This window comes from Parambassis ranga, chromosome 22, assembly GCF_900634625.1.
Source record: "Parambassis ranga chromosome 22, fParRan2.1, whole genome shotgun sequence".
Taxonomy (NCBI): domain Eukaryota; kingdom Metazoa; phylum Chordata; class Actinopteri; family Ambassidae; genus Parambassis; species Parambassis ranga.
In genome coordinates, this window is record NC_041042.1 from 14,611,382 (window position 1) to 14,636,984 (window position 25,603).

The 25,603-nt window shown below is 41.9% G+C and overlaps 1 protein-coding gene across 1 annotated transcript in view; it reads left to right on the plus strand.

Annotated features, from left to right (window-relative positions):
- The window catches only part of grin3ba (glutamate receptor, ionotropic, N-methyl-D-aspartate 3Ba), a 63,913-nt gene extending 41,389 nt beyond the window's left edge, over positions 1-22,524 (plus strand). The window contains exons 5-12 of the mRNA XM_028395593.1: positions 836-1,072; positions 3,933-4,079; positions 4,367-4,512; positions 8,608-8,723; positions 17,473-17,624; positions 18,815-18,979; positions 20,159-20,226; positions 21,019-22,524. Coding sequence (XP_028251394.1) covers positions 836-1,072; positions 3,933-4,079; positions 4,367-4,512; positions 8,608-8,723; positions 17,473-17,624; positions 18,815-18,979; positions 20,159-20,226; positions 21,019-21,982 — 1,995 coding nt within the window. The 3' untranslated portion in view covers positions 21,983-22,524. The remainder of the gene's footprint in view (positions 1-835; positions 1,073-3,932; positions 4,080-4,366; positions 4,513-8,607; positions 8,724-17,472; positions 17,625-18,814; positions 18,980-20,158; positions 20,227-21,018) is intronic.
- The last annotated feature ends 3,079 nt before the right edge of the window (positions 22,525-25,603 follow it).

Sequence of the window (25,603 nt, forward strand, 5' to 3'; positions counted from 1 at the left end):
TGGCTGACAAACCGCAGTGCAAATTATGATCTGACAATACGCTTCCATCTGAAACTCTGTCAGTTGAAAAAGTGATGTCTTGCCCTTACAAAATTATGTATACAGAAAATAAAAGGAATTCTTTCAAAGCTAATTATGCCTACCAGTGCTTAAAGGGACAGTTCACCACAAAATCAAATATTCATATTTTCCCCGTGGCGTGCAGTGCCATTTATTTGTGCAGACTGTTTTGATGCGAGTTGTACATGCACGCCTTCTCTATAATACTGTATAATGAATAGAGAAGGCATTCTGCTTGTGTTGCTCAAAGCCACAAATGTTTTTTTTTTTTCCCAGAAATCATGACCTGGTTACTCAAGAAAATCCACAAACCTTGTTGTGAGTAATGTACGAACTATTTGCTACCAAACTACACCTGTCAACCGTATCACTGCTCAGAAGGCAGCATGCATCTAACCATGACGACAGGCTGGCGCTTTTGGCAGCGCGGCTGGATGGAAACATTAATGGCCTCTTCCTCGGTTGAGTCGTGGTGATCATCGCGGGTGGATGCACACTGTTGCGGTTGCCAGGTGTAGTTTCGTAGTAAACTATGAAATTGCTCACAAGGCTTGTGCATTTTCTTGAGTAAGAAAATATTTTTGGCACGTTGTAGCACTTCAAACTGACTGTAGAAAAGGCCGCCATCTTTATCTGCAAATATGACCTACTGTTTTTAAGATGTACTGTCCCTTTAAGAAAATATTCTATAACTGGGGGGAGCTTTATTATCATGCATGGCTCTATAACAATCTGCTGTGTCAAGCCGGCGTTTTGTTTGCTTGTGACCTCCCAGGTTCGAAGCCGGGACACTGCAGCTCCCATCGGAGCCTTCATGTGGCCCCTCCACTGGTCCATGTGGGTGGGCATTTTCGTCACGTTGCACCTAACGGCCCTCTTCCTCACCTTGTACGAGTGGAACAGCCCCTTCGGCATGACGCCCCATGGCAGGAACAGATTGCGTGTGTTCTCATACTCCTCTGCCCTCAATCTCTGCTATGCTATTCTGTTTGGACGCACTGTCGCCACCAAGGTAAAGCATCACTCCCCTCTTTGATAAATAGGCCTCGTGCTGGGTGGAGGGGGGGAAAGTACACAAGCAGCCAGGGCAGGTAGAAAAGAGGGAGTCAGAGAAAGATGATAGAGACAGGGGGGAAGAAAAGATGGATAGGGGAGAGGTTAAGATGGTAGGCAGTGATGGAGTAGAAAGGCACAGGGTGGATGATGCACGTACAGAGAGGAAAAGGGGAAAGGGTAAGTGGGCCGACAGAGACTGAAGGAGTTATGGTGAGGAAGCTCGGGATGGATGAAGGTGGTAAAAGAGGGAGCAAGTAGAGGTTAACTCCCCATAGTAGTCAGACACAAAGTTGAAAACAAGAAGGCAGGAAGAAGAGGGCCAATGGGAGGGGAGGGAAGGTGAGAGGGCAAATCAGGAAATGGTTTCAAAAAGAAGCTAATGGGAAGGCTGACAGAAAGATGGCGATCAGGTTGAAAGGGTAAGTGGGTAAGCAGAGATGAGACAAGCAACAGATTGATGGTGCCATGGAGGATGATGTAGAAGGGAGAGGGCATGTGAGTGGGCGAAGTTACAACACTGGGTGACAAAGGTGGGTACGAAACACAATTGTGATAGCTGAAGACAAATGGAGGTCACATTAAAGTTAACATAAATATGTAGCAACTCGAGCAAAACAATCTCTTTTTCCCCCCAAAGATTAAAAAAAAGTCATCTTGCTTTGTTGTCATTTGTTTGGTATAAATATGTAAGGATATTAAATGTACCTTTGCAGCAGCAGCATTCTTCAAAACCATGTCAGAGCTGACAGATCGTGTCACACCCCCAGTCACATTGTCACACAAACCCACCACAACGCAGATGAATAACGACTCTGTCCTCTCTGCTTTCTTTGTTTTCATACTGTTCCAAAATCCATCTTTATGATGGCTTGTGCTTGTTCTTCAAATTTACATTCAGCAGCAGCAGCAGCGGCAGCATTTGCTGGAATTATTCCTGTCCTCACAGTGCATAGCCCATCATAGCATTTCTTTAAATGCACCATCACACTTTGTCCCTAAAGGAAAAGCCGAACAAATGACTAAGGTGGAACGGAGGCCAAGTGATTAGGAAGACCTTTCCCGTAATTGAGGGGTCACAGGTTTGATCCTTGCAATTGGCAATGTGTCAATTAACAGGTTGCGTTCATTAGCAGCCCTGTGACCTGCTGGAATGTCCTTGAGCAACAATCTGAACCTCTGTGTGCTGGGTCATTGCCAAACACTGATGTTTATTCAGGCTGTGGGGAGGGCAAGATAATTGATTGCTAAACTTTTATTGTAGAGGTCGGTCTTAATGTTTAATTTAATAAAAACAAGTAAGACAAAATAAATTGAATTTGAGGGGAGCTATAGTGTAAGGAGTGTGTCTGCTCTCACATGAACTGTTGCCCTTAGCATGTGGCTACTAACTATCACTGTATACTATGTAGCATTCCCCCATAGCCCTAGATGCTATCAGAGTTTAAGCTAAAATTAGCACCTCTACCCTGCATTTTATTTTTATTTCAGACCAACCAATAATAACAATTGCATTTACCAACACATGGTCTAATCCTAAAGGCCATTGTTTCCCCAAGAAAATAGAAAAACACACCATTTGACAGGCATGTAGGCTAAGCCGTCAAAGTGTCACTGCTCAGTCTATTTACAGTTGACGAGCTTTACATTGAACAATGCTGTTTAATTGTGTCTTCTAGCAGTGAAGATGCTGACGTTAGCTTCGGTGTTTAATGTTTTAAGCTTGCAATGTTTTTTTTATGGCGTTGAAGAATCTGTTTTTATAGGAAATCTTCCAGACAAAGCATCTACAACCATCCGATGGGGTTAATGGTAGTTTCAATAGCTTGCCAGACAAAAAGCTTGCAGTTATTGTTGTTATTTCACATAAGCACAAAGTAAAAAAAGTCAAGAATCTAGATTTCACTTCAGATTTTTAGGGAGGAAAAGGGTCAAATTCACAAATCATTGGCTTTTACAAGGTTTTTGGTAATAATTCATGGCTTATGGGTGTGTATGTTTTCACCATCCTAAACTTCAAGGAGGTTTAAAACCTTTGAATCACAACATTGTTCTTTTAATTAAATAATTGTCATGTGTAATCCATAGCCCAGTGTAGACGGCATCAAAACATAACATTGGTTCAATGAGTGTCTGCATCTCTGTGTTTTGAGGCCAACAGCCGAATTTCAGTTGTTTTAATAAAGAGAGAGGGGGAAAAAAATTCTGCTTTCCTGCAATTACACACACTTCACATTTCTTCCTCACTGAGGAACTCCTGCTAATAATGTGCATGCCGTCCTCTTGTTCTCCCTTTTCAATTCACCAGCTAATTAGGCTACGAGTTCGAAACCTTTGTAATAATAGGTTACAGCCTTGTTTGGATAATTAATGCCTCATTAATCTCAAGTGTTTAAAACACTAGAAATTGGTTTCTTTTCTTCTCATAAGTGAATTTTAATTGGTGGAATAAATAAATGATCACAGTGTTCAGGTGGGTTCACCCCCCTCATGCAGGCACTTTCATGGAAACAGCGTGTCTGATGTGATAAACATTTGCAGCTTCTTGCATTCGATCTTCTTATTTTCTGTTTTGATAAACTTGATTAGCTTTATTTAGGGGTTAAATTTGGATTTTGTAAGGGGGAGGAAGAGGTTGAGAGCCTCAAGGGGTTTCTCACGTTTCCTCCATTTCTGTCTCGACTTCATGACATTTTTCAGTTCTGAGCAGAGATATTTTTAGATTCATTCATTTGCTATTTTTTCCTCTTTTAGATCTGTTTTTTTTTGTATTTAATAAAAGTTACAAAGAAGTTACATCTCCAGTCTCTACTCTGCAGACTCCTAAATGCTGGACGGGCCGCTTCTTGATGAACCTGTGGGCCATCTTCTGCTTGCTTGTGCTGTCCAGCTACACCGCCAACCTGGCTGCGGTCATGGTCGGGGAGAAGACCTTCGAGCAGGTTTCAGGAATTCACGACGACAAGGTCAGACTGCACGCAAGGGCGCAAACTCAAGCGTTAGCATGCCACACACAGCTACTACATGTACACAGAAGCTAATCTTACACAAGGACGAGCTAATGAGCAAAGAGCGGAATTATTTGTGAAGGATTATCGCTTTCCATATCCCTAAACCCTGTGGGGAGTTCAGGGCTACAGTGAATTTATTATGAGCTCCATCATGATACCCCCCCTCTCTCTCTTTATCACCTCCACTACCATCTCCACCCTCTCCCCCCCCCCCCCCCCCCCCACCACCCATTCCTCCCCAGCTGCACCATCCCTCCCTAGGGTTCCGTTTTGGGACGGTGAGAGAAAGCAGCGCTGAAGATTATGTGAAGAAGAGTTTCCCAGAGATGCACGAATACATGAGGCGCTTCAACCAGCCCACCACCCCAGAAGGCGTGCACATGTTAAAGTAAGACACACGGCCATCCTATACACCATGTAGACTAAAATAAAAAAATAAATAAATAAGAGTTGCACCTGCCATTAAAATGCAATACGCACCTAAACATCCTAGTCACGTTAACATCTGGTATCTGCAGCTGTGTTGTGTGCATTTATATTTCATACACCACCATGCATAACAATTCGGTCTACTGTCAACAAGAGCAAACACCCATCAGAGGCCATTTTAACACACAGCACATTATATATTTACTCCTGCTGGTAATATTTTGAATCAAAAGTTGCCTGATAAGGTCTAGGGCTGTTTTTCCCCCCATCTTCAGTGATGTCATGTCAACTCATTCATTCATGTTTTCTTATTATAGATTACATGCAGTTTTATTGCATCAGACAGAGATACAGTGGAATACTCGTGGCTTAAACTGCATTACCATAGCTTAGCTTTTTCTTTAACCAGACACATTTTAGCACAGGGTGTAACTGAGGTAACAAGAATTATATAAATGTCATTACCAAAGTACTCGCAATTTAGGAGGGATTTTATTTTTTGAAATGAGCCTTTGAATGTAGGATTAAATAAAGGTCAAGGACAGATTGATATAATAAGTGCCAAGAATGAATGGTTGAATTGGAAGTCAGACAGAGACAGAGAGGAGATGAAAGCTAAGCAAGTTTATTTATACTGCACATTTAATTCACAAAGGCACGCATTAATAAAAAAATAATAATACTAAGAAGAAGCAACACACGGCATAAAACACCCATTTAATGGATAAAAAGAAAATGGAAAATAGAAGCAGGATAAAAAGTGGTCATGGTTCACTCATAGGGCAGTCGTTTTATTTATCATACAGAAGGATGACGTGTGAGGCCAAGAAGTACACATCTGCATTTTGAACACACTAGTACAGTAGTGTTTAAGGTTTTAAGGGTTAAAACTAGTGCTTAATAAGTGCATTTACCTCCTGATTGGAGCAAGACTGTGCCCAGATAGCAACACTGGTATGGCCCAAGTTTGGCTCACTTCAACGCACCATTATCTGGCCCACTAATGGGGTGGAATGACGGCACTCAAGGGATCCACATCTGAGCCAGACCACAGCCTCATCTCCACCAAATATGTACCAAATATATCCACTTTAGGGCCATGTGCAGAATAGAGTGTTAAGAAAAATGCACTAAATTTAGGGATTTTGAGCCCAAAATTAAGTGTTGTTTTACGTGTGGGCCACTAGAGGCTCACATCAGGCCCAGATGAAGGCCACCAGTGCCATAATAATGCCAGAAGTGGGCCACATTCGCTTGCTATCTGGGTGGTATCCTAGAAAGCAAAAGTTACAAAAAATTGGTTAGACATGGCATAAAATCACCATCTGCACGTAATCTTCATTCTACCTCATCCCAACAACCATATGCGTCGCTCTGGGATCCATAGGACCTCATCTGTCATATGTGAACAGCGTTTTCGGCTCCCTGTACGCACCCTTTACTCCTCCACTTCAGTCTGTTATCTTCACACCAGCTGTCTTACTTGTGCAGTTGAGGATCAACCCACTTTGATTTCTGGCAGCTTGATCTGTTCTGCCTTCTCTGGTCTTCAGGATTTTTCCATCTGATTACCTACATTAGTAGATGACAGTGATGGTGTATTTAGCCTTCACATTAGCGGTGTCAGACTTTTAATTTCTTTTACACCTGACTAGAATAAAATGAACTCGGACTCATACACTAAAAACTTTTGTAGCAAGTTATAAAAACTAAATAAAACCACACATGGCCACATTCATACATATAATGCAAAAGAAAAATATGTTTTTTTTCTGACCGCATTCTATACTACACACAGCTCTAACCACAGACACATGCTTCTCAGACACAATGCCTACTCCACAGAGCAGCAGCAGAGATACAGAGATAGTGCATGTGCTGACTTTGTGATACAAGTGGGAAGATATACAAAGCGCTTGTTCAGAGAAAGAGGATGAGAACAGGAAAGATGAAGGCGGCGTTTGTTTGCGTGCGAGGCGAAGCAGAAGTGGGAGTCGCAGCAGTGCAGAGAACCAGAGTTGGGCTGTAAAATACTGTGTTGGCAGAACTACTGACCCCAATACTGCACTCACATCTTACAAGCGCACACACACAAAAAAAGCTTTTTCCTGGAGAGACGGAGCGATGAAGGGCTACACATGCAGTGTAATGCATCAGTGAAAATAATGCATGCTCAAGCATATACCTACACACAGGTTTATGACTTAAGAACTCTACCTGTGCACCTTGTAAGCCCAGTCTCATAAAACAATGTGTTGGTCTATGGCACAAAATGTATCAGGCTCTACAGCTGGTAAATGCCATCAGATTTTTACTGGTGTGATTTTTTTTTTCTCTCACTCTTTATATTTGGTTGCTACGGAGCTCCTCTGATGACATGGTCAAAAAATAAATAAATCGTGGCCACAAAATATGTATAACGTAAGCACGAAATACTAATTCATGGCCAATGGTTATTGGGCGCATGGGAGCGGGCTGCCTAGCCAGGGAGCACCCTTCCCGGGCAGCAGGTACAATGAGAGTCCCTCTCCCTGTCCATGCCTCTTTAAGCAATGAGCGTCCCTCTCTGGGGAATGTGCTGGAACATTAGTATTGTTATTGACGGGGTGCACGGGAGGGGGCTGCCTAACCAGGATGCATCCTCCCCGAGAGCCCAGGGAGGGTGCTCCCTGGGCGGAGCCCCGCTCCCATGCGCCCCGTCAATAACAATATTAGTATCAACAATAATAAGTATTTAGTGGCCATGAATTAGTATTTTGTGGCCATGATTTATTTATTTTTTGACCATGTCATCAGAGGGGCTCTGTAGGTTCCCCCCACTGTTTGTATCGCTGCTGATGTTTAGGCCACAAAAACCTCAGCAAAGAAAGGAAGAACTTAAATTAAGACCACACTGAGTGCCTTTAATCCTTTGTAATAATCTTTTAATAATCATGTGCGATGCATATTTTCTCAGTTTTTGCTGTGAAACTTTTATATTTCAATGTACAAGCAAACAAAATCAAGTGGTATGTGAAAACAAAACTTTTCTTTTCAAAAAGAAAATGAAGAAACAGTCCCGCATGGGGATCAAACTTGAGTTTCCTGGATGAAAGTCAAATGTTGGCACAGGCTAATGGAAAAAGAGTTAAGCGAACTTTAGAGCTTTTATTGTGAAATAAATATACATTTCACATAACTATTTATTTAGATGTGATTCTTTGTTGCTACATAAAAAATGCACACTTCAACACTCCGCTCATATCCCAGGGCTATGCATCGACAAACTTTTGGCCCTCTTTAGTCCCAAAAAGAAGTCTCTCTCTGCTCTCTCCTCCCTGTGGCTCCTATTTGACAGGTCTAGACAGAAAAAAAAACTTCCCTGCTTTGCCGGTGCTGCAAAGACTTTGTAAAGTCAACCTTTTGTTTAGCGGTAAACGTCCTGAATAACAACAAGTTTCAGGTAATTTGATCAGTCTGGTCTCTTTCTTTTCCTCCCATTACACTGGCTGTGTGTGCACATGTTTCCCCACTTGTTTCTCTGCCTTATAGCTATAGGTGTTATGACTTTCTGGGTTAAATTGGTTGATTGCATCTTTTCTTTTTGCTTTTTTTATCATTCTGTTGGTGTGTTACTATTCACACACCTGCTTTCGTGCTTAATATCCTGAAACTTATCTGCTGGCAGCCGTGGTCAACGGCTCCAGCAGCACTCAGAGGAACAGTCTATAATTAGGGGTCAATTTGGGTCAATTGGATCGATATTGGATCGAGTGGAAGAGTCTAGAAGACTGCGTGTAATGCCTTATCAGTCCTCCACAGAGTCTGTTGGTTTAGGTAATGATGTATGTGTTTACATAGTGTATTAGAATGCAGTTAATCTTATCCTCTGTATAAATGACAGAGTGGGATGACAGCCTGTCAGGGATCCTGAGCAGGTCTGGAGCATCAGGAAAAAAAACTGTGCCAAAGGAAATCTGATTTGCAGGTCGAATGAAAATTAGAGGTTAGCTCCTTTTAATTAATGCTTCTCTCTCTTTCCTGTGATGTGTGTGTGTGTGTGTTGGTGGTGAAGGACAGATCCTCCTCTCCTGGACGCGTTCATTATGGATAAAGCCCTGTTGGACTTTGAGGTCTCCATTGATGCAGAATGCAAACTGCTCACCGTGGGGAAGCCTTTCGCCATTGAAGGTACGCCCAATGTTTTCATCACCTTTGATGACTTTGTATCGACTTGCAGACATACCTTGGGGCATTTTTAAAAAGTGTCTTTAAACTTTGTGGCTTTGCCTTGGTCTTATAACACCATTTTTTTTTTGTTTTATTACATCTTCTCCTCTGTTTTTAATATACTCTCGTCATTTTCTTCTCCCCTCTTGTAAAGATTTGTTACTCTCTTTTGAAAAGTGCTATAAAACTCCCAAACCCCTTTATATCCAACCCTATCTTCTACCTAAACATAAGTGTGGTCCCTGCTCTAAAACCTAAAACAATTGACCTTCAGAAACCTCTATGACAAGATCTGTCCCAATTAAACTGGCTTTGTAACCACATACACACACACACACACAGAAAGAACATTTCTTACCTTTGTTTTTATTATAAAATGTAGCCAGCTCCATGACTGACAGACCAACACAGTGATTCACTGCATGAACTTATAACACCGCAGGGTTGAGGTACTCAATCATCCATGCATTATTAGCATCACTGCCTAGTCTGAACAGGTTACACTAACTGCAATAAACAAGTCCACCCTCAGTCAGTCAGTCAAAAATAAAATAGCTAATGACCCACACAGGGGGTTAACATATTCAAGATCTAGTATGAAGGTTCTGCATGTGCAAATGCTTTTTCTTGTTTTTTTTTCCATTAGAAAGCAATGACCTCTGTGCTTTTTTTTCTAAAATAAATTAGCATATATGCACCACGCCATGCATGGGAAACCTATTAAAGTTCATAGCTCATCTATGTGCGCTCTAAATGCTAAAGAAAAGAGTCTTAAGTTCTTAAAGCCACAGTGCAGAATTTTTCTTTCTGCTTCTGGCATTATGATTTTGGAGGCTTCCTATAGTTTGACTGGAGAGGTTCTACCATATTTGTAGTAGCCACCTCCTACATTTCCTCCTTTCTTCTGCTTTACCAAACCAATCAGCATAAAACATGATAAAACAAAACATATGCCTGCTACACACTGCTAAATAATATATGTTGTTGAATATATGGTCATATATGTTGAGTGTTGCTTTGTTGACAACATAAATAAGATGATAAATTATACCAGTAAAACCCAGCTGATTCATCCTATTTATGCTTGATGTTGCCCTTTACTTGCTGCAGTGGTAGAAAGCATTGCAGTGATATGTTTGCACATGCAGTAAATGATATCAAATAAAGGCTGCTGACGACCTGCCAAACAAAATTATGTCTTTGCTCTAATAAAAGTCTGCTCCCCCCTCTGCTGAGGTAAATAAAAGGTTCCTGCTGTTATTGCAGGTTTTACAGTATTCCAGTCACATGCCATCTACACACATATATAGTCGCTTTCTGAAGGTGACTCTGCTGGCAGAACACGTTTATGGGATATATCAAATATTTAACCTCTAACCCGAGCACTGCTTAGTCACTACAGTGTTTATTTTTACAAGGACAGAGTGAGCATGCAGGCTCATTTCTGATGTGTATTACTGTATGTTTGCGTATTTATCTCAGCTCAGCCTTTTCTTTTTTTCGCCTCATCTCGCAGAGACAAGCATACAGACGGTAAATAGATACTAGTAAGGGTGCCACCTGGGACCAAACACTAACTTTCTGATTCTATTTCTCTGTCAATCAACGTGCAGCCTCAGAAAGACCCCGCTCCCTTGTTCCCCCGCTCGCTGCACAACCCATGTTCACTGGAGATTATCCACTGCTTTCTTCACCGCAAAACACAAAATGAGCTGAGAGACATGGCTGTGGCATTACTCACCACAATGGTGAGGACGGGGAAAAGCAGGTCTCATTGGTATGTAGAGTGGATCAGTGTGATGACTGCTTGATTCATCGGCTACATGAAAATGCAAGTATAGGATCTGCGTTGCCTTCGGTAGCTATTCAACCTTACAGGCTGCGTGAGGCAGAAGTAGGATGGGAGCGAATAACTCAAGACTTCTGAACAGTCTAGGGAGGGAGGAAGAGCAGGAAATGACCCAGGCAGGGAATGTGAGGGTGAGGAGAGAGAGAAAAAAAACAGAAGACAGAATATGAGATGAAAAAAGTAAGTAAGAGAAAGAACAACAAAGGTACAGAAATGGACGGCCACAGAGTGCGGTGGCGGGGTGGGGGGAGTTGAGCGTAAGAAGGAGATAGAGGGCTTTCATTTGCCCACTGCCAGTTTGCGCCTTTCTGCACAGCGAGTGATAAAAGAGCCAGCCAACAGAGTCCCCTAATCAAGACAAACCTTCACCCCAAGCAGATAGAATGAGGGAGGGGTAGGAAGGACAGAGAGAGAGAGAGAAAGGATGCAGGAACCAAAGAGAGGAAGTGTTATTTGGTCCATATGAGGATTCAGGCAGGATTTATAGAGCAGTTTGTGGACAGTGAAGACTGTGGAGGAATCGGGACTGTGGAGTCGCTGCAGGCAAGGTGCTCTGCTGAAACCGTGAGGCTGCTTAAGTGGAGAGAGAAGGAGCGGGGGTGCCTCTGTGCGTCTGCTTTGCACTGTTGGGAGATGTTTACGACAGCCTAGACACACCCCATTAATAATATTGCCACTGAAAACACAGCCTTGTTTGTATGTGTGCGCGTATGAGCTATGTGTGTGTCCCTGTGTGCATAAGTGGTCTACAGAAGCTCAGTCAAGCAGGACAGAGCACGTCTGAAGATCAAAATGAGGCTGGCAGAAGATTTTGTTGCCGGGGTGAGATTGCTGTTGGTCTCACGCCTGGCAGGAGTAACTAACGGATGCCTTTGTCTGCTTATGTTTGTGTGTGTGTGTGTGTGACTGTGGGTAGGAGAGTGTGAAATTCCAAAGCAAGATAGCATCATTAAAAAAAAACATACCTGCTCTGCTGGCTGAAATGATGAGAGCTTCACCTCCGACTTTTCATTTTATTTTTATAGAAGCTCTGAAAATAATGAAAGAATAATGATTAGCTTCAACCATAAAACTGTGAATTTCATTAATCCACAGCAGTTGTAAGACTAGGATTATACTCCCTTACAACCAACAACACACACAAATGTGATTGTTTTTTCAAATATTTCCCACATTCTGTTTAATAGAGCAATTCAATTTTAACCTTTGCAAACACAGTAGATTGATTTAGGATGCTTACATTATTTTACCTTGTATGCAGAATCAAAGTTATTTCCCAAAACTTAAAAAAAAGGTCTCCTGGCATGGATCCTGCTGCTTTCAATCAGACATAAGTCAGGGTCCAATCAATAATTTGGGTTGTTGTCATGTTGGAAGAGAACATGATAACCATCTTTTAATCTTGTTTTTCCATAACTCTTTCCACCCATGACTCCAGACACACTGAAGCATGCACACAGCATCATTCTGCCGCCGCTGTGTTTGACCCAGGTGACCATCTTCTTTGGGTTAAACAACTCAACAAGAGCTGTAGTTTGGCTTCATCTGACCACACTTCCTGTATGTGTAATCTTCCTCCAGGTTCTCCTGAGCATAGCTCAGTCTGACAGTCTGGTGGTGTCTTCTTGTTCGTTCCTATCCTTCTGGAACACTTCAGTTCCAGACTTGGTTAAATCTTTCACTGGTGTCTTGGCAGTTGTTTCAGACTTTTTAGACACATCTCTCACTAGTTTTTCTTTCCAGGGCCTTTGAAATGTTTCTCTTCCTACCTCTGCCAGTCTTGTTTCAGTCTGTTTGACTCTCTTTGAACTTCTCGGTAATACCTCTCACAGTAGCTCTGGAAGTTCAGGAACTCTTCTGCTTCGTAGACAACAGTCCCAAACATATTCACTCATTTTATTTTTGCCATGATGCATTCACAAGAGTTAAGACAGAATATTACTTGTTATACTTTGCTTACAGGGTCATCATAGACTTCCATATGAATGACATGCATCCTCATGCTCAGTGCACAGTCACGGTGAGTGTGAGGAACACACAAAAATCACAAAGTTTTGCAGGTGGAGCAAAAAGCTAAGCTAACATGTTTGTAAAACTCTCTGATGGCCTCTCAACTTTCACCAAGCTGTGATTGGCATTCATCACCAGCAGCGGTGGTGCTGATTACATCAGAAGCCCATTGGCTGCAGTCTCCCCCCTGAAGTCATCCAAATAACCGACCAATATTATGAATCTCTGACATAGTTTCATTTATATTCAGGTTTTTATTGAATGTCTAAACTGACAATAGCTACAACAAATCAGTGATATTGAAAGTGCTCTGAAAACTCCTGTCAGCATTTTTGAAGTTGAGGCGGGTTGATTCATTTCAAAAATGTTCTGTTTTTGTCTGCACTTTCCTGGCTGGTTTGAAGAGGCAGTGCAGATGAAAGAAGAAAAGTCAGTGCCACATCAAGGTCACATGAATATATTCATACTCCAATAAGAACTTTGGACATATTTGGATGAGATACTGTACTGTATATGGGTGACTCTTTATTTATGTGTGGCTGGAGGAGATGTTGCTGTCTGGATGAAGCATGGATTACCTGTGTTTGTGGCTGTTTAACTCATAGTGAATAATAGCTGTGTGTGTGTTCTTGTCCAGACTGATTGTGTCATTGTGCCTAAAATACAACTTTTGCAACATGGAAAAGTTGATGCTCAGATTGCTACAGATTTAGTCTGGATTATTGTATGTATGCGTTACGTGTTTGGAGCAGAGAGCATCTAAGTGCTGTTAAGATTAGATGTTTGCTTGCTGAACTGTTGAATCTGTACTTTCAAAATAAGAGTGCACTTTCTTACAAAGTGCTCTTAAATGGGACTCGGTGTGCATCGATGTGTCTGTGAGGTGTGTGGGGTTCTTGACTGACAGCTCTGAGACTAGAGGCTTGTGATGGAATATGCGAATGTCTGGGGGAAAGAATCAAAACAAATGACAAGTGGCTGCCCACTTGTATTTCACTCTTTGACTGAGTGTTCTGAAGAAATGCGGACGGAGATAGGCTGATGACAGAAAAACGCTGTCTGTCTGCTCGGAAGTTGGGGGGGGGGGGTAGACGTACTGAGACAAAGCAGTGGACTCGGGAGAGGAGCCGAGAGATAAAGAGAAGAATGGAGTGAAGCCGAAATTGAACGAAAGTGAAGGGATGACAGAGATAAGGAGACGGAATAAGAGAGGAGGGAGACCAGCGGCAATGGTGGGAGAAAAATAACCTCGGACAGCAGAAGAGGAAGGATGAGAATGAGAGGGGAGCTGTGGGGAGAGGAGGAGTGAAGGAAAATGAGCAGAGAAGGGAGGGTGAAGGAGGGTAAGAGCGAGGGGAGGGAAGCTTCGACAGTCTTTGTCATGTAGGAAGCAGAGTGTGACAGTTGCGTGAATCTTCACTATTCTCTGTTTCTGCCCGCAACCCCCATTAGGCTCACACACCTTGACAGCCCCATAACACACACACACACACACACACAAACACACACAAACACACTGACAAACAGCTGCCAAATCTAAGACACACACACACCAAGACACACAAATGCTGTTGGCATGACTGTTACTGCGGTACAGATGAAATGAAACAAACAACCATAGGAGGGCTTGTGTGGCAATAAATCTCACAATGAGTCTTTTGATTCCCAGCCGAGGGACAGATTTCATTCTCTTTGTACAAGCTGGAATTCTGTAACACATAAAGCAATTTGATTTCAGGGAGTCTGTGAAGGTTTCTCTCCAGCTATCAAATAATGATACATAAATATGCGGCTAAAGCAATAAACACTGATAGAAGAAAGTCCTTTAATCTTTTATTTAATTAAAAATATCCTACTCCTATAATTTTATTGCTTTAACTGCTGTATGTTTTATTGCAGTGTCTAGTCTCATAACTGCATGCATGGTGTGTGTGTATTACCTTTAACAAGTGGGGAAACTCCATGATGGAATGATTTCAACAAATCGAGCGCAGATTAATATTTAATGCACTACGTTAATGACTTTCATTGCACACTGCTTAATTAAAAGTATATCTGAAGATAGAAAGTCCAAAGCTGTGATACAGGCGAGTTTTAATTATAATTGTATAAATAGCTTCATTAAGTCATTATACATTTGTCATGTAAACATCACGACCAGTACCTGCAGTAATGGAGCAAAAGGTGTGAGGGGGAGATAAAGTCGTTTGAAGTTGCCAAATCAGGTGATTAGGGCGGAAGCTGGATATTCCTGGATGGCAGCCATGATCAGTGTGGGCTTATGTTGTGGCGGAAGTGCACTCCCACCCAAAATCTTCATGAGTTTCTCCTGAAGGCGAGGTCATGCTAAGGGGGACCTATAATAGTGTGATACTTTTTCAGGTAGTCCACAAGCGGCGGTGCCCTTTTATATGAGAAAATATAGACCATCATCATCATCATCATCGTTGTCTTGTGAGTCAGAGACCCCAGTTTTTTCCCCCTCAGGTCTCATTTATGGTTACAAATTATGTTCTGCTTCAAGAATAGCGAGCTCATTGGCTGTCTGTTTAGATATCATGCTCTGCACCTCTGTGTCAAGATCATGTCAGGTTTCATCAGCGCTCTCCTGTGGGATGACAGAGACTAGCCTTTCAGAATGGTGGTCGTCATCCAGGCTCTCTCTCCCTCTCTCTCTCTGGCACGTTTTAAAATTTATCCCACTTCTTAACCCTGCTGTAAGAAGGGACACCCTCCCCTGGTGCTGTCACCGCGTCCTCATGGACTTCCTTGGGTAATAAATAGCCCTCCAGACTTAGCAAGTGGTTGACTGTGTGAATGCCACTGTTTTAATTCATAGTGCTGACTTTTAGTTTTTCATTTACCTGACACAGAAGTGCTAGAAAACTTGTTGACTTTCTGCAGAGTTGGACATGATCTGCACATGAATGCTATCAGAGCTGCATCTGTTCTACCTTAGGCCACAATAACTTAGTATAGATATAGATATAGATGCAAAGGTAATTGCAGCAGTCTGCACTCTAATAATAAGTCAACAATACCTCAAACTTATTGCTGCCTTTATTTAAACAGATCTACTAAACATTGTTTTGTTTTTATTAACTTCACTGTATTTGTTTCAAGATGATTTTCCTTCACGCAGTCAGTGCTGGGAAGATGAAATGTAATTACTAATGCTCTCCAGACAATACAATGCCCACCTGTTACAGGGAAATAGACCATAGACCTCCATAATTACAGCAGAGCACTTTATTGTCAGGAGAAGAAGATCCACAGAAGGGCTATATACTGTAATATCAGCATGTTATGCTGGAATGAAGCTGCCCTTTGTTTGGCCTTTCTACAAAACTCCTTCTTGTATCTGTAACCAGAGGGGATGAGCGTGAAGTGGATGATCTGGGCTGCAGTAGGTGTTTTTACTTCTGACGGCTTGGTGATGAGGTCAGGGGAGGTGAGAGGTAGTAGGTTCAATTTTTTTTTTTTTTTCTTGATGTTGGGTGAGTGATTTTTTTATAGAACCTGCCAGTAGCAGTGATGAAACATATTCCACGCCAGGTGAAGGATTTCTTGAAGCATTAGTAAATACAATAAAACATGTTTTGATGGTTGTAGTAGTGTAGCTACCCATTCTGAGAGGCTTCACAAAACAAAATAAACACGCAGAAAAAAAGAAAAGCAACATTATTCAGGGTGTCAGGGGAGAAGAGCACAGTGTGAAGGTGAGACAAGAGTAATGGAATCCTTTTTTTATTCTGTTGAAACTGTGACTTTGACATTTGTACATCTAAATATTAAGGTAATCCTCACAGCAGAACCAAAGGTCAAAGAAAAGTGGTTGGACCTCACATGCTTTCATTTACATATAAGTGATTTGCACTACAGTGAAGTATCCCTGGAGCCCAGTGCAGACATGTGACTGTAAGGACATTCTCATTTTATCCACTGATAGTAGTTCAGAGGGTGGAGTCAGACTCCATCCCACTATATTCCCAGCATATAAAAATGGCCAGATCTGACAGACACTGGTGCATCGGGAATAATACATGTATCAGACCTGACATTTCGCTTTCTCATATAAAGCTTCACAATGGAAACCGTGGAGTCTTGCTTCACAACCCCCTGTCAGAAAGACCAGCAGGTCCATTTTTTTTCAAACTTCTCTCACATAGTTTGATGTCTACATCATACTCCATTCATGTTGACATTCGCGATCCCTGAGGTGGCAGTAAAAAGCAAAAAAAAAAAAGCTTTCTTCATACCAAAAAGGAGAACAAACTTTCCAAGTCAGTCCGTGCACAGAATTATTCATGTATTGGTTGTGTGTTTTAGACAGAACCACAACAGCAGTGATCAATCCATGCTACTGTATATGTTTACTTTATGCATTATGTGCACCCACCAACCCGAAATATTGTGCAGTGTCTGTCATGCAACACACGTGTGATAAATAGAAAGCAGCCTCCTGTTTGAGTCTTTGATGGGCAGCAGAACAAAGGCGTTCTTAAGCCTGCGCTGAGGGACTCTAGATCATCTGCCCGAGGGAAGGAGTTCATGGAGGACATGGGTGGAGTTTGATGGTGTCATTGAAGACAATCAAAAGGGAGACGTTTTGAGAGCTCGCATTTCCATCTCATCACCAGCAAAATCCGGATTCTGATTCAAACTGACAGCATAAAATCAATTTTTTTCTAGAGGGCATCTGCCCTTTGGCTAGCTCCAACTGGCTGACCATGAGTTTGCGGAGAACACAAAAACACCAGGTTCAGGCAGACATGCCTGAAGTACAGTCTTCAGGCATGTCTGCACCTCTCGGCTTCACAGTGAGTATTTACATCTGTCTCCTCTTTTCAGGTTATGGTATAGGTCTCCCCCAGGGCTCCCCTCTAACCCGCAATGTGTCAGAGTTCGTGAGTCGCTACAAGTCTGACGGCTTCATGGACATGCTACATGACAAATGGTATAAGGTTGTGCCTTGCGGGAAGAGAGTCTTTGCAGTCACCGAGGTAAGTCATGGGGGGAATGTGTGCTCATATATTGTGTACGTGTGTTGTTTGTAAAGCAAAGCCTTTCTGCTGCTGTACTTTCTGTAAATGAGTCTCCCTTTGGGACACGGACAAGATTGCCTGCCAGCTAAGCACACATACACCCACAGACTCCTTCACATACATGCACATAAAGGTACTGACCTTAACCGGAGTTACAGGCACCTCGGCGTCGATACTCGTTTGCGTCTTGTCTGTGTTCTAGAAGTGCATTCGCAGCCTCTCCCCTCTCTTCCTTTCACTCTTTTTAAAGAAGTGGGAATCTCTAGACAGCACACCATCTGTATTTCCATCTCTTGTTTGTGAATAGTGAAGCTGCTCAAATCCCCCCTGGCCAAACCCTTTTTTTAAATCCCACTTCAAAGATAAATCATATTATAGCAACAATTGTGCAGTCATAGGTTTCTCCATAGTAATGAAAACCTTAACTTCAACCCTGCATTTGGAAAGTTATTACTATTCATCCCATTAAAGGCACGGCGAGTGGGCCGCTCTCAAACAATGTGGGCGTTAGTGTGAACTTGCCCTCTGGATTGGGAGCAAAAGGAGGTCAGTGTTGTCGCTGATGAATTTGTCGAGTCAGCATGGGGCTAATTGCCGTCAGAGGCAGTGCAGAAATGAGCTGGGTGGAGGAAGCATGATTAGAACGCATCGGAGAAGCTCGCCACTGCCTCTTCCACTTCCTCCAGGCCCAGGAAAACCTCATATAGAGATAGACGTTATGTCATGAAAGGAGGAACGCGGGCGAAGCAAATGGGAGCAAACTACACTTCAATTAAGCGTCGCTTCTTTTTATCGTCTCCTTGCGAAACTGTGTTTCCTTTCTGTTACTCTCAGTTTTTGGCCTCTCTCTTCTCTGCTTTTCTTCCAAACATGTCTTTTACGCTGTTGCCCTTTTCTATTCTTATGGGCTTACACAAGCACACTAGACACACAACAGCAGAATATCAATTGCACTTAAACAAAAGTGTCCCCTAAATGGTAATTATGTAAATATAAATCATCAATCTCTGTGTTTTCCTCTTTTTCAGCTTAAGTCTTCACTAATCTGTGTCACTCCCCCTGACTTCTCTCTCCCCCTTCCTTCCTGTCTCTCTCCCCCCCTCTCTCTCTCTCCCCCTCATGCTCTCGTTCTGTCACCGCCCCCTCAGACTCTACAGATGGGGATCCAGCATTTTTCTGGCCTGTTTGTGCTGCTGTGTATGGGGGTGGGTGGAGCCTTGCTGACCTTGGCAGGTGAACACACCTTCTATCACCTGGTCATACCTCGCCTCCGGCGCTCACACACACTGCAGTACTGGCTGCACACCAGCCAGGTGAGTAAACACGCCAACCTGGGCTAATGTGGTTGCTCTCTCTCTGTCTCTCTCTCTCTCTGTTTCACACACTAATAACGTGCTCTCACACTCAGAACAGATGCCAACTGTAATCCTCACATTACTTTCTGGCTTTCATGCGTTATCCTTACCCCCTGCAACTCGTACTTTATCCTGCAGGGAAACTGCGCCCTCTACTGTTAGGACTAGGACAGTTTTTTTTTTTTTAAACTGGACTACTGCTTATGTTTTATAGGACAGATTCAGTTAGGACTATAACATTAAGATAATTGGATCAATTAACACAAATTAACTACTTTGTTGATTACCTAATTAAGTTTTAATGTGATCTATAAATTAACTAATTAATTTAAACTGTTTAATTTAAGCACAAAGTTAGTAATGACGGCTTAATGAACTGGTTTATGACCACACACTGGGCATTTGTTACAAAACAGATGATTTATAAATATGAATCAGATGATTAATTCAGATTCCTGTCTGCAAAATAATTGGATATATGCATTAGTTTCACATTCAAATTGGTCAAATAGATCAAAGAAAGTCAATAAATATGATCTGCAGGAGCTCTTTCTGCAGAGAATTTGTGTGTTTATGGTAACGTACTCCACAGGAAGCACAAATTGGAAATTTAAAGGTCATAGTTTGCTTTTTTTATGAAAGTCTAGCCATTACCAAATGAGATGCCTGCGGCAATATTTTTGAGTGAATAATGGAACTAGCAGTGTGAATATCACGACTGCTCACATTTGTTTGCTACATCTGTCTTAAAGGGCAAGCACTCCCGGGCAGCCTGCAGCATTCATCACAAAACAAGCTCAGCTATCAGAGAGGATGACATCTGTGTTAGTCCCACAAGATTATTCCCATCTACATCTTCAAATATATTAAAAAAAGAAAAAAAAAATTAAAGCAACTTGGTTTGGAGATTTTTCAACCAAACTACTTTAAGTACTTAAATCAAGAGCAACGGACTCCAAATTTTAATCAGAATAGAACTGCTTCTGCTGAATTACAATTATTTAGTTAAATTATTCAGAAGAGCACTACAGCAGCAGGGTTTGTGTGGAATAGTTGTCACAGATGTTCTCTGCAACTGGAGGGGAGCTGAAAGTCAGAACAATTTTTATATTACTAATCATCTTTTCCTACTTGCAGAAAATTCACAGAGCCCTCCACACCACATACGAGGATGTCGGGAAGGAGCTTGCCGGTCTCGACCAAAAGTAATGAAACCACCGACTGACCAGAGAATTCCACTGTTTTTTTCCTGATTTTCATTCTATGTGTTGCAATTGTTTCAGTTAAATATAAACTGTTTTAACATAGAATCAATTCTTTCACCTTTGCAGTAGATTTCTCAATATTTTATTCATTGCTTTAAGTGGGATAAGATACCACTACATATATGAGGTGAGCGGACAGCTAGCTTAGCTTAGCACATTGACTGATAATCAGAGACAACTGATTAACCTGGCTCTATCCAAGAGCAACAAAATCTGCTTACCAGCACCTCTAACAGTCTCTAATTAAAGCCTTTATATCTTGTTTAATCTGCACTTGGCAGCTGCTGACAGCTTCATATGTACCATAAAGCCTTTTATCAATCTCTTCATCTAACTCTCTGCGAGAAGGTGAATAAGCATTTTTCCTAAATGAAAAGTATTTCCTTTAGACAAATCCATCAGTATAAGAAACAGGTTGAAGTTTCTCCATCAGATTGGGATATGACTTCATAATGAAATGAATTATTAAGATGCCTGGAGACGAGAATATATGAACTTTGTATCAAGCTAAAAATAATCCAGACATATTCAAAAATCCAATCAAGACAAAGCTAGTGGTATTAACATGATTCAGACTAATTGCTTCTAATTTTTTAGGGTTATAAAAGGGCCAACTTCATTTTAAATCTAATTATTCTTCTTCAAATTTATAGGAAATGTGTCCTTGTACTGCTGCACTGTATATCTCACTGGATATATGCCCTTTGCTGTGATCTTCCTCTCTTTCACTAGCCCCTCCTCTTGTATCTCAGAGAACTGCACCCTACACAGGAAACAGCATCAGCCTCCTCCACCATCTCCTCCCACCTCCCTCCCTGCCTCCACAGCTGGAGACACCAGCAGCTCCTCGCCATCCCATGAACCCAAGGAGAAACGTGTGCACTTTGACCTGGAAACGCTTCACAGCTACCGCCTGCGCACACACACGGCATCAGTGCGCGGCAGGCCCGGGATGGTTGGCCGTCCCGGGCTCGGCCTCGGAGGGTTCGGGCTGGGAAGTTTCACCTCTCCTCCACAGATGAGCCTCCATGCGAACGGGGGCCCCGTTTCAACTCTTGTTTCTACAGGTTTGGTGCTCTCTCCCCTGGGGAGCAGCGCTGCTCAGACCAGCCTGTGGGAGGGCGAGCTCCAGGAGCTGCAGGGGAAAATCGAGATGTTCCGCACCCAGCTGAGGGAAGCTCTGGCCAGGAGAGCTGAGATCCAGAGCAGCCTGGAGAGAGAGAGGAGTGGACTTGTACGCAGAAATACCAGTCTGGACAGGGAAGGGGACAGACAGAGGATGCAAACTATAAACACAGACAGAAGTAGCTCCACTCTGCCCAAACTTCCTGAGAGAGACAGGACCAGCCAGCTGCAAACCCTGAATAATCAGCAGACAGCGAGGCCTAACCAGTCAGCCGGACCTGGGACTGTGGAGGCTGGGAGAAGCAGCCAGTTAAACACAGTTAACAGTTTGGACAGAGGGAGAGCCAATCAGTTACGTCCTGTGAATCCTTTGACAGGAGACAGGACTGTACAGTCACGTACTTCCACTAGTTTGGAGCGAAGTCGAGTCAACCAGCATGGTGCTGGAAACATAACCGTCCAATCACGGAACACTTCTAGCCTGGACAGACAGAAGGCTAACTTATCACGCACTCTGAACACTTTGGAGAGGACAAAAGCCAACCTGTCCAGTGTCAGCAGCGGGACCTGAGTGGCTCTCCGGGGGCCTCATGGTTTGTAGGATTGCAGGGAGACTGTAAGTGAGATGTTGCTTACATAGCCGCGGGAAGATGGCTTTGTTGTTGTGAAGGGTTTGCCTGGAAAAAAAATACCCAATATGTTTACTCACACTGTTACTTACTGCAACCTAATAAATTTCACACTCAGAATTATTTCCACACTTACAACTAAAAACATTTAACTGCACCCGAAATCATCCATTCAATCACAAATAAGCAATTTAATGTTTAACTAAGCCAATCACATCTCAACACCAGATCAGACTTGTTCACATGACAAAACAATAACTAAACAAAAATGTGTTCTGTTGCATTGGCTGAGGAGGCCGAAAGCACATCAGTGACAAGAGCACAGAAAGAAATCATTTTGACCAGTGTTAATATAATCACTACACAATGAAACGCACACAAAGCAGCAACAACACAAAAGAACCAAGTAATTCATGTCCCAAAAATATGAATCACAAAGAAAGCAGAACACTGTGAGAAAACCTAATATAATCTGCTGCATAAAATACACCGATCCCCTGTGTGCTTACATGTGTTAACCTGCAATGGTTGACTAATGTTTGAGATATCAGCCTCAAACCTGAAAGCAGTTCCCAAACAACCACTTTGTTCTTTCCTTCTGTGATTTGACGGATTCTACCTTTGGAAAGATGCGGAGGCAGGACTTTGACAGGAGCTTTTCTTTTTATGGCAATAGAAAAATGTTCGTTATACTCACTGTAGTAAAACGGATTCAAGCCATTGCATTCAAATATTGAGGCCATGGCTGCCGAGTTTAATTTGTACCACTTAAATTGTCCCTTTTCCCCATTGTTGCCCTGTACAAGTGTTATTATAAGTATAGGAAAATATGGCATTTTCCCCCAATCTGAAATTAAATCTAACGCAGAGGTCAGCTGACACATGCTCGGGTTTAATATCGCTTTATTGTTCTACACCAGTGATTTAAATAGATTTGTGTTTATGAGGCTTTATAGCAAAGCCACAAACTGCAGAGCCTAAGAAGTAAAAGTATTAAATAAAGATGCTCCTGGGAAATGTAGGGCCAGCGCTGTGAGTTTGACCCATTAGAGAGTCTAATCATTAAGTTTATACTTCACAGACTGTCTCTGTAAGTGCAATGTTAAATCACAGCAGAGCCCCTTTAATGAAAATCCAGCACTTTAGGGGTGTTTGGAATGAATGTCCCTCAGGATTACTCAGTGTGAGCTCTGATAAGTGAGAATTCATCCTTTCACATAGGCTGTACTTATTATTATTATTATTATTATTATTAAAATGTTTACTTTGACACAAAGCATAATATTTTTACTACAACATAACATAATGCAATAAGTCAATCATTTAGAAAAAACTTCAGGGTCTGATGACTCAAATTATTTTTTGACCACTAGAGGGAGCTGCATCCCTGCTTCCCGCGGCTATGGACACTGGAGAGTGTGTGTATTGAGCTTTTTCTTCCAGCAACATTACAAATAGATTAAAGAAATTGACTTCTGAAGCAGCAAACAGCAGGCAGACGCTGCAATTTGTCCTGTTGTTATTTAGAGAAACTGGGGAAATCTGGTGTTATGAAGTCCCTCTAGCACTATACAATGCAATGTCACCTAATTGTGTCGAGATACGTGTGTGTGTGTCTCTCAGTGCTTCAAACAGGTGTTGAAAGTTTCAGGTTTTTATGATGGTACTAAATGTACATTTAAACGTTTCAAACTTTGCTGTGGTGTGAAGTGGTTGTGTTCACATGCCATGGTGTCTATGAGGAAAAAAAATAATATTTTAGGTCTTTATGGAGAAAGAGCTTGTGGTACTGGATATTTAAAGAGATACTTTTAAAATTTACCCCTTATAAAAGTTATATCAACATATTATTGAATTTTACCATAAATGGACATTCTCATGTTTTGAAATAAACATTTATATACTTATTTTTTCTTGTATTATTTCCTATTTTTGTATATGCCAGAAATCTTGTGCACAAGTTAATGAACTTGAACCTCATTTAAAAGCCATTAATCCGCTCATTTCACTGTGCATGGTCATTAAATCAAATATAGTGTTAATGCTTGTTGTAAATGACAGCTGTCAGTGGAAAAGTTTTTGCAAGTGCGTTAAAAAATCCATTAACACATGTCATTTCCATTAGAATCTCTCAGTTCATCATGAGTGCCAACAGATCATCATCATCAGTTTTTCTAAAGGGTGACGAGAATTAGATGTGAGCGGGCTTGAAGCTTGTGCATGGGATCACTTTTTCAGCATGAATTTTATTGACCTGGAATTCTTAATCTACTCAAGATCATTATTGTTGTTTATACTGGTATTCCTGCCACTGTGTACATTATAATATGTCAGTCCGTTCTGCAGCCTCCATCAAGTCCCAGCCTCCAGCCTGTTCTATCAAGCAGGTAACCAGAGACCGACTCTGGTCCTGAATCACTGGTTTGCTGCCTGTTGTCTGTAGCTTATATCTCCCAATAAGTTTACTTTAAAGGGCACAGTGAAAATCTGCAGGTCTGATTATCTAGTTTAATCAAAAAATGAAGGTATTGGCATTTCACGGTCAAATACTAACCAGGTATTTGCTCAGTTCTGTTATGTTATGCTCTCTATTCTGAGCCAAATAAATCCACATCTACTCTGCCACATCGCACTGTAAAGCACCAACAAGGAGCACTTGTGTGTGTGAAAGTGTGTCATTTGAGATATTTCTTTATTACATTCTAACTTTTGGATGTCTGATCTGACTTCTTCTGTTATCTGCAGACACGAGGCCCTTCAGACTAAAGTGGTGGCTTGTCAGACAATTTCCATTTGTGTTCCTGGAGCCACTCAAGCAGAGGTTTAAGCACTGTTTCCACCTGAGGGGAACTTGTCATGCAGTGACAGCTTTCTGCCACACAGTGGCACCTGAATCTGTCCATATAAGCACAAGGGTGGAAGACTATGGAGTGGCTTTACCTGCACAGAATGACTTGCATTATAGACATTTTATTGATGGTGCATGCTCATTTTCATTTGGATTATCCGCCTGTGGCTGTGCCCTTAATGTAAATCTGATATTCGGGCTGCCACCTCAGGAAGTTGTGTCTCAGTCGACATGTTAAATCCTCTGTATTGAATGTATTTACAGTGGATTGTTTTCATACCCATACACTCTTTAACATTATAATTGAGGGCTTATATGAAACCTGACACAGCTGAAAGTGATACCACAAAATGTAACAGTACAAATGAGAGCTATGTGGGATGTTTGAGGAGAGGATGAGAGTGAGGGATGGGAGTAGCATGCTGATGATTTAGTGCCGGTACATCGACCAGACTGTATAAAGTGAAGATAATCACACGGTGATAAAGCCAATCAATCATGCCTTCTCTGGTTGGATTCTCCTTGTTGTAATAAAATAAACAATAGGCTCTTTGTCAGGTGTCTTCATAGCACACAAGGTTATAAAAAAAATCAATCCAGGTGCAGATTTATGTGGGCTTTCATAGATGAATGGGTTAATGTGTCACATGCCATGATAACCTAGATATTTTCATGCATATGTGTACTTACCTAATCATCCCGGAAATCTGCATGT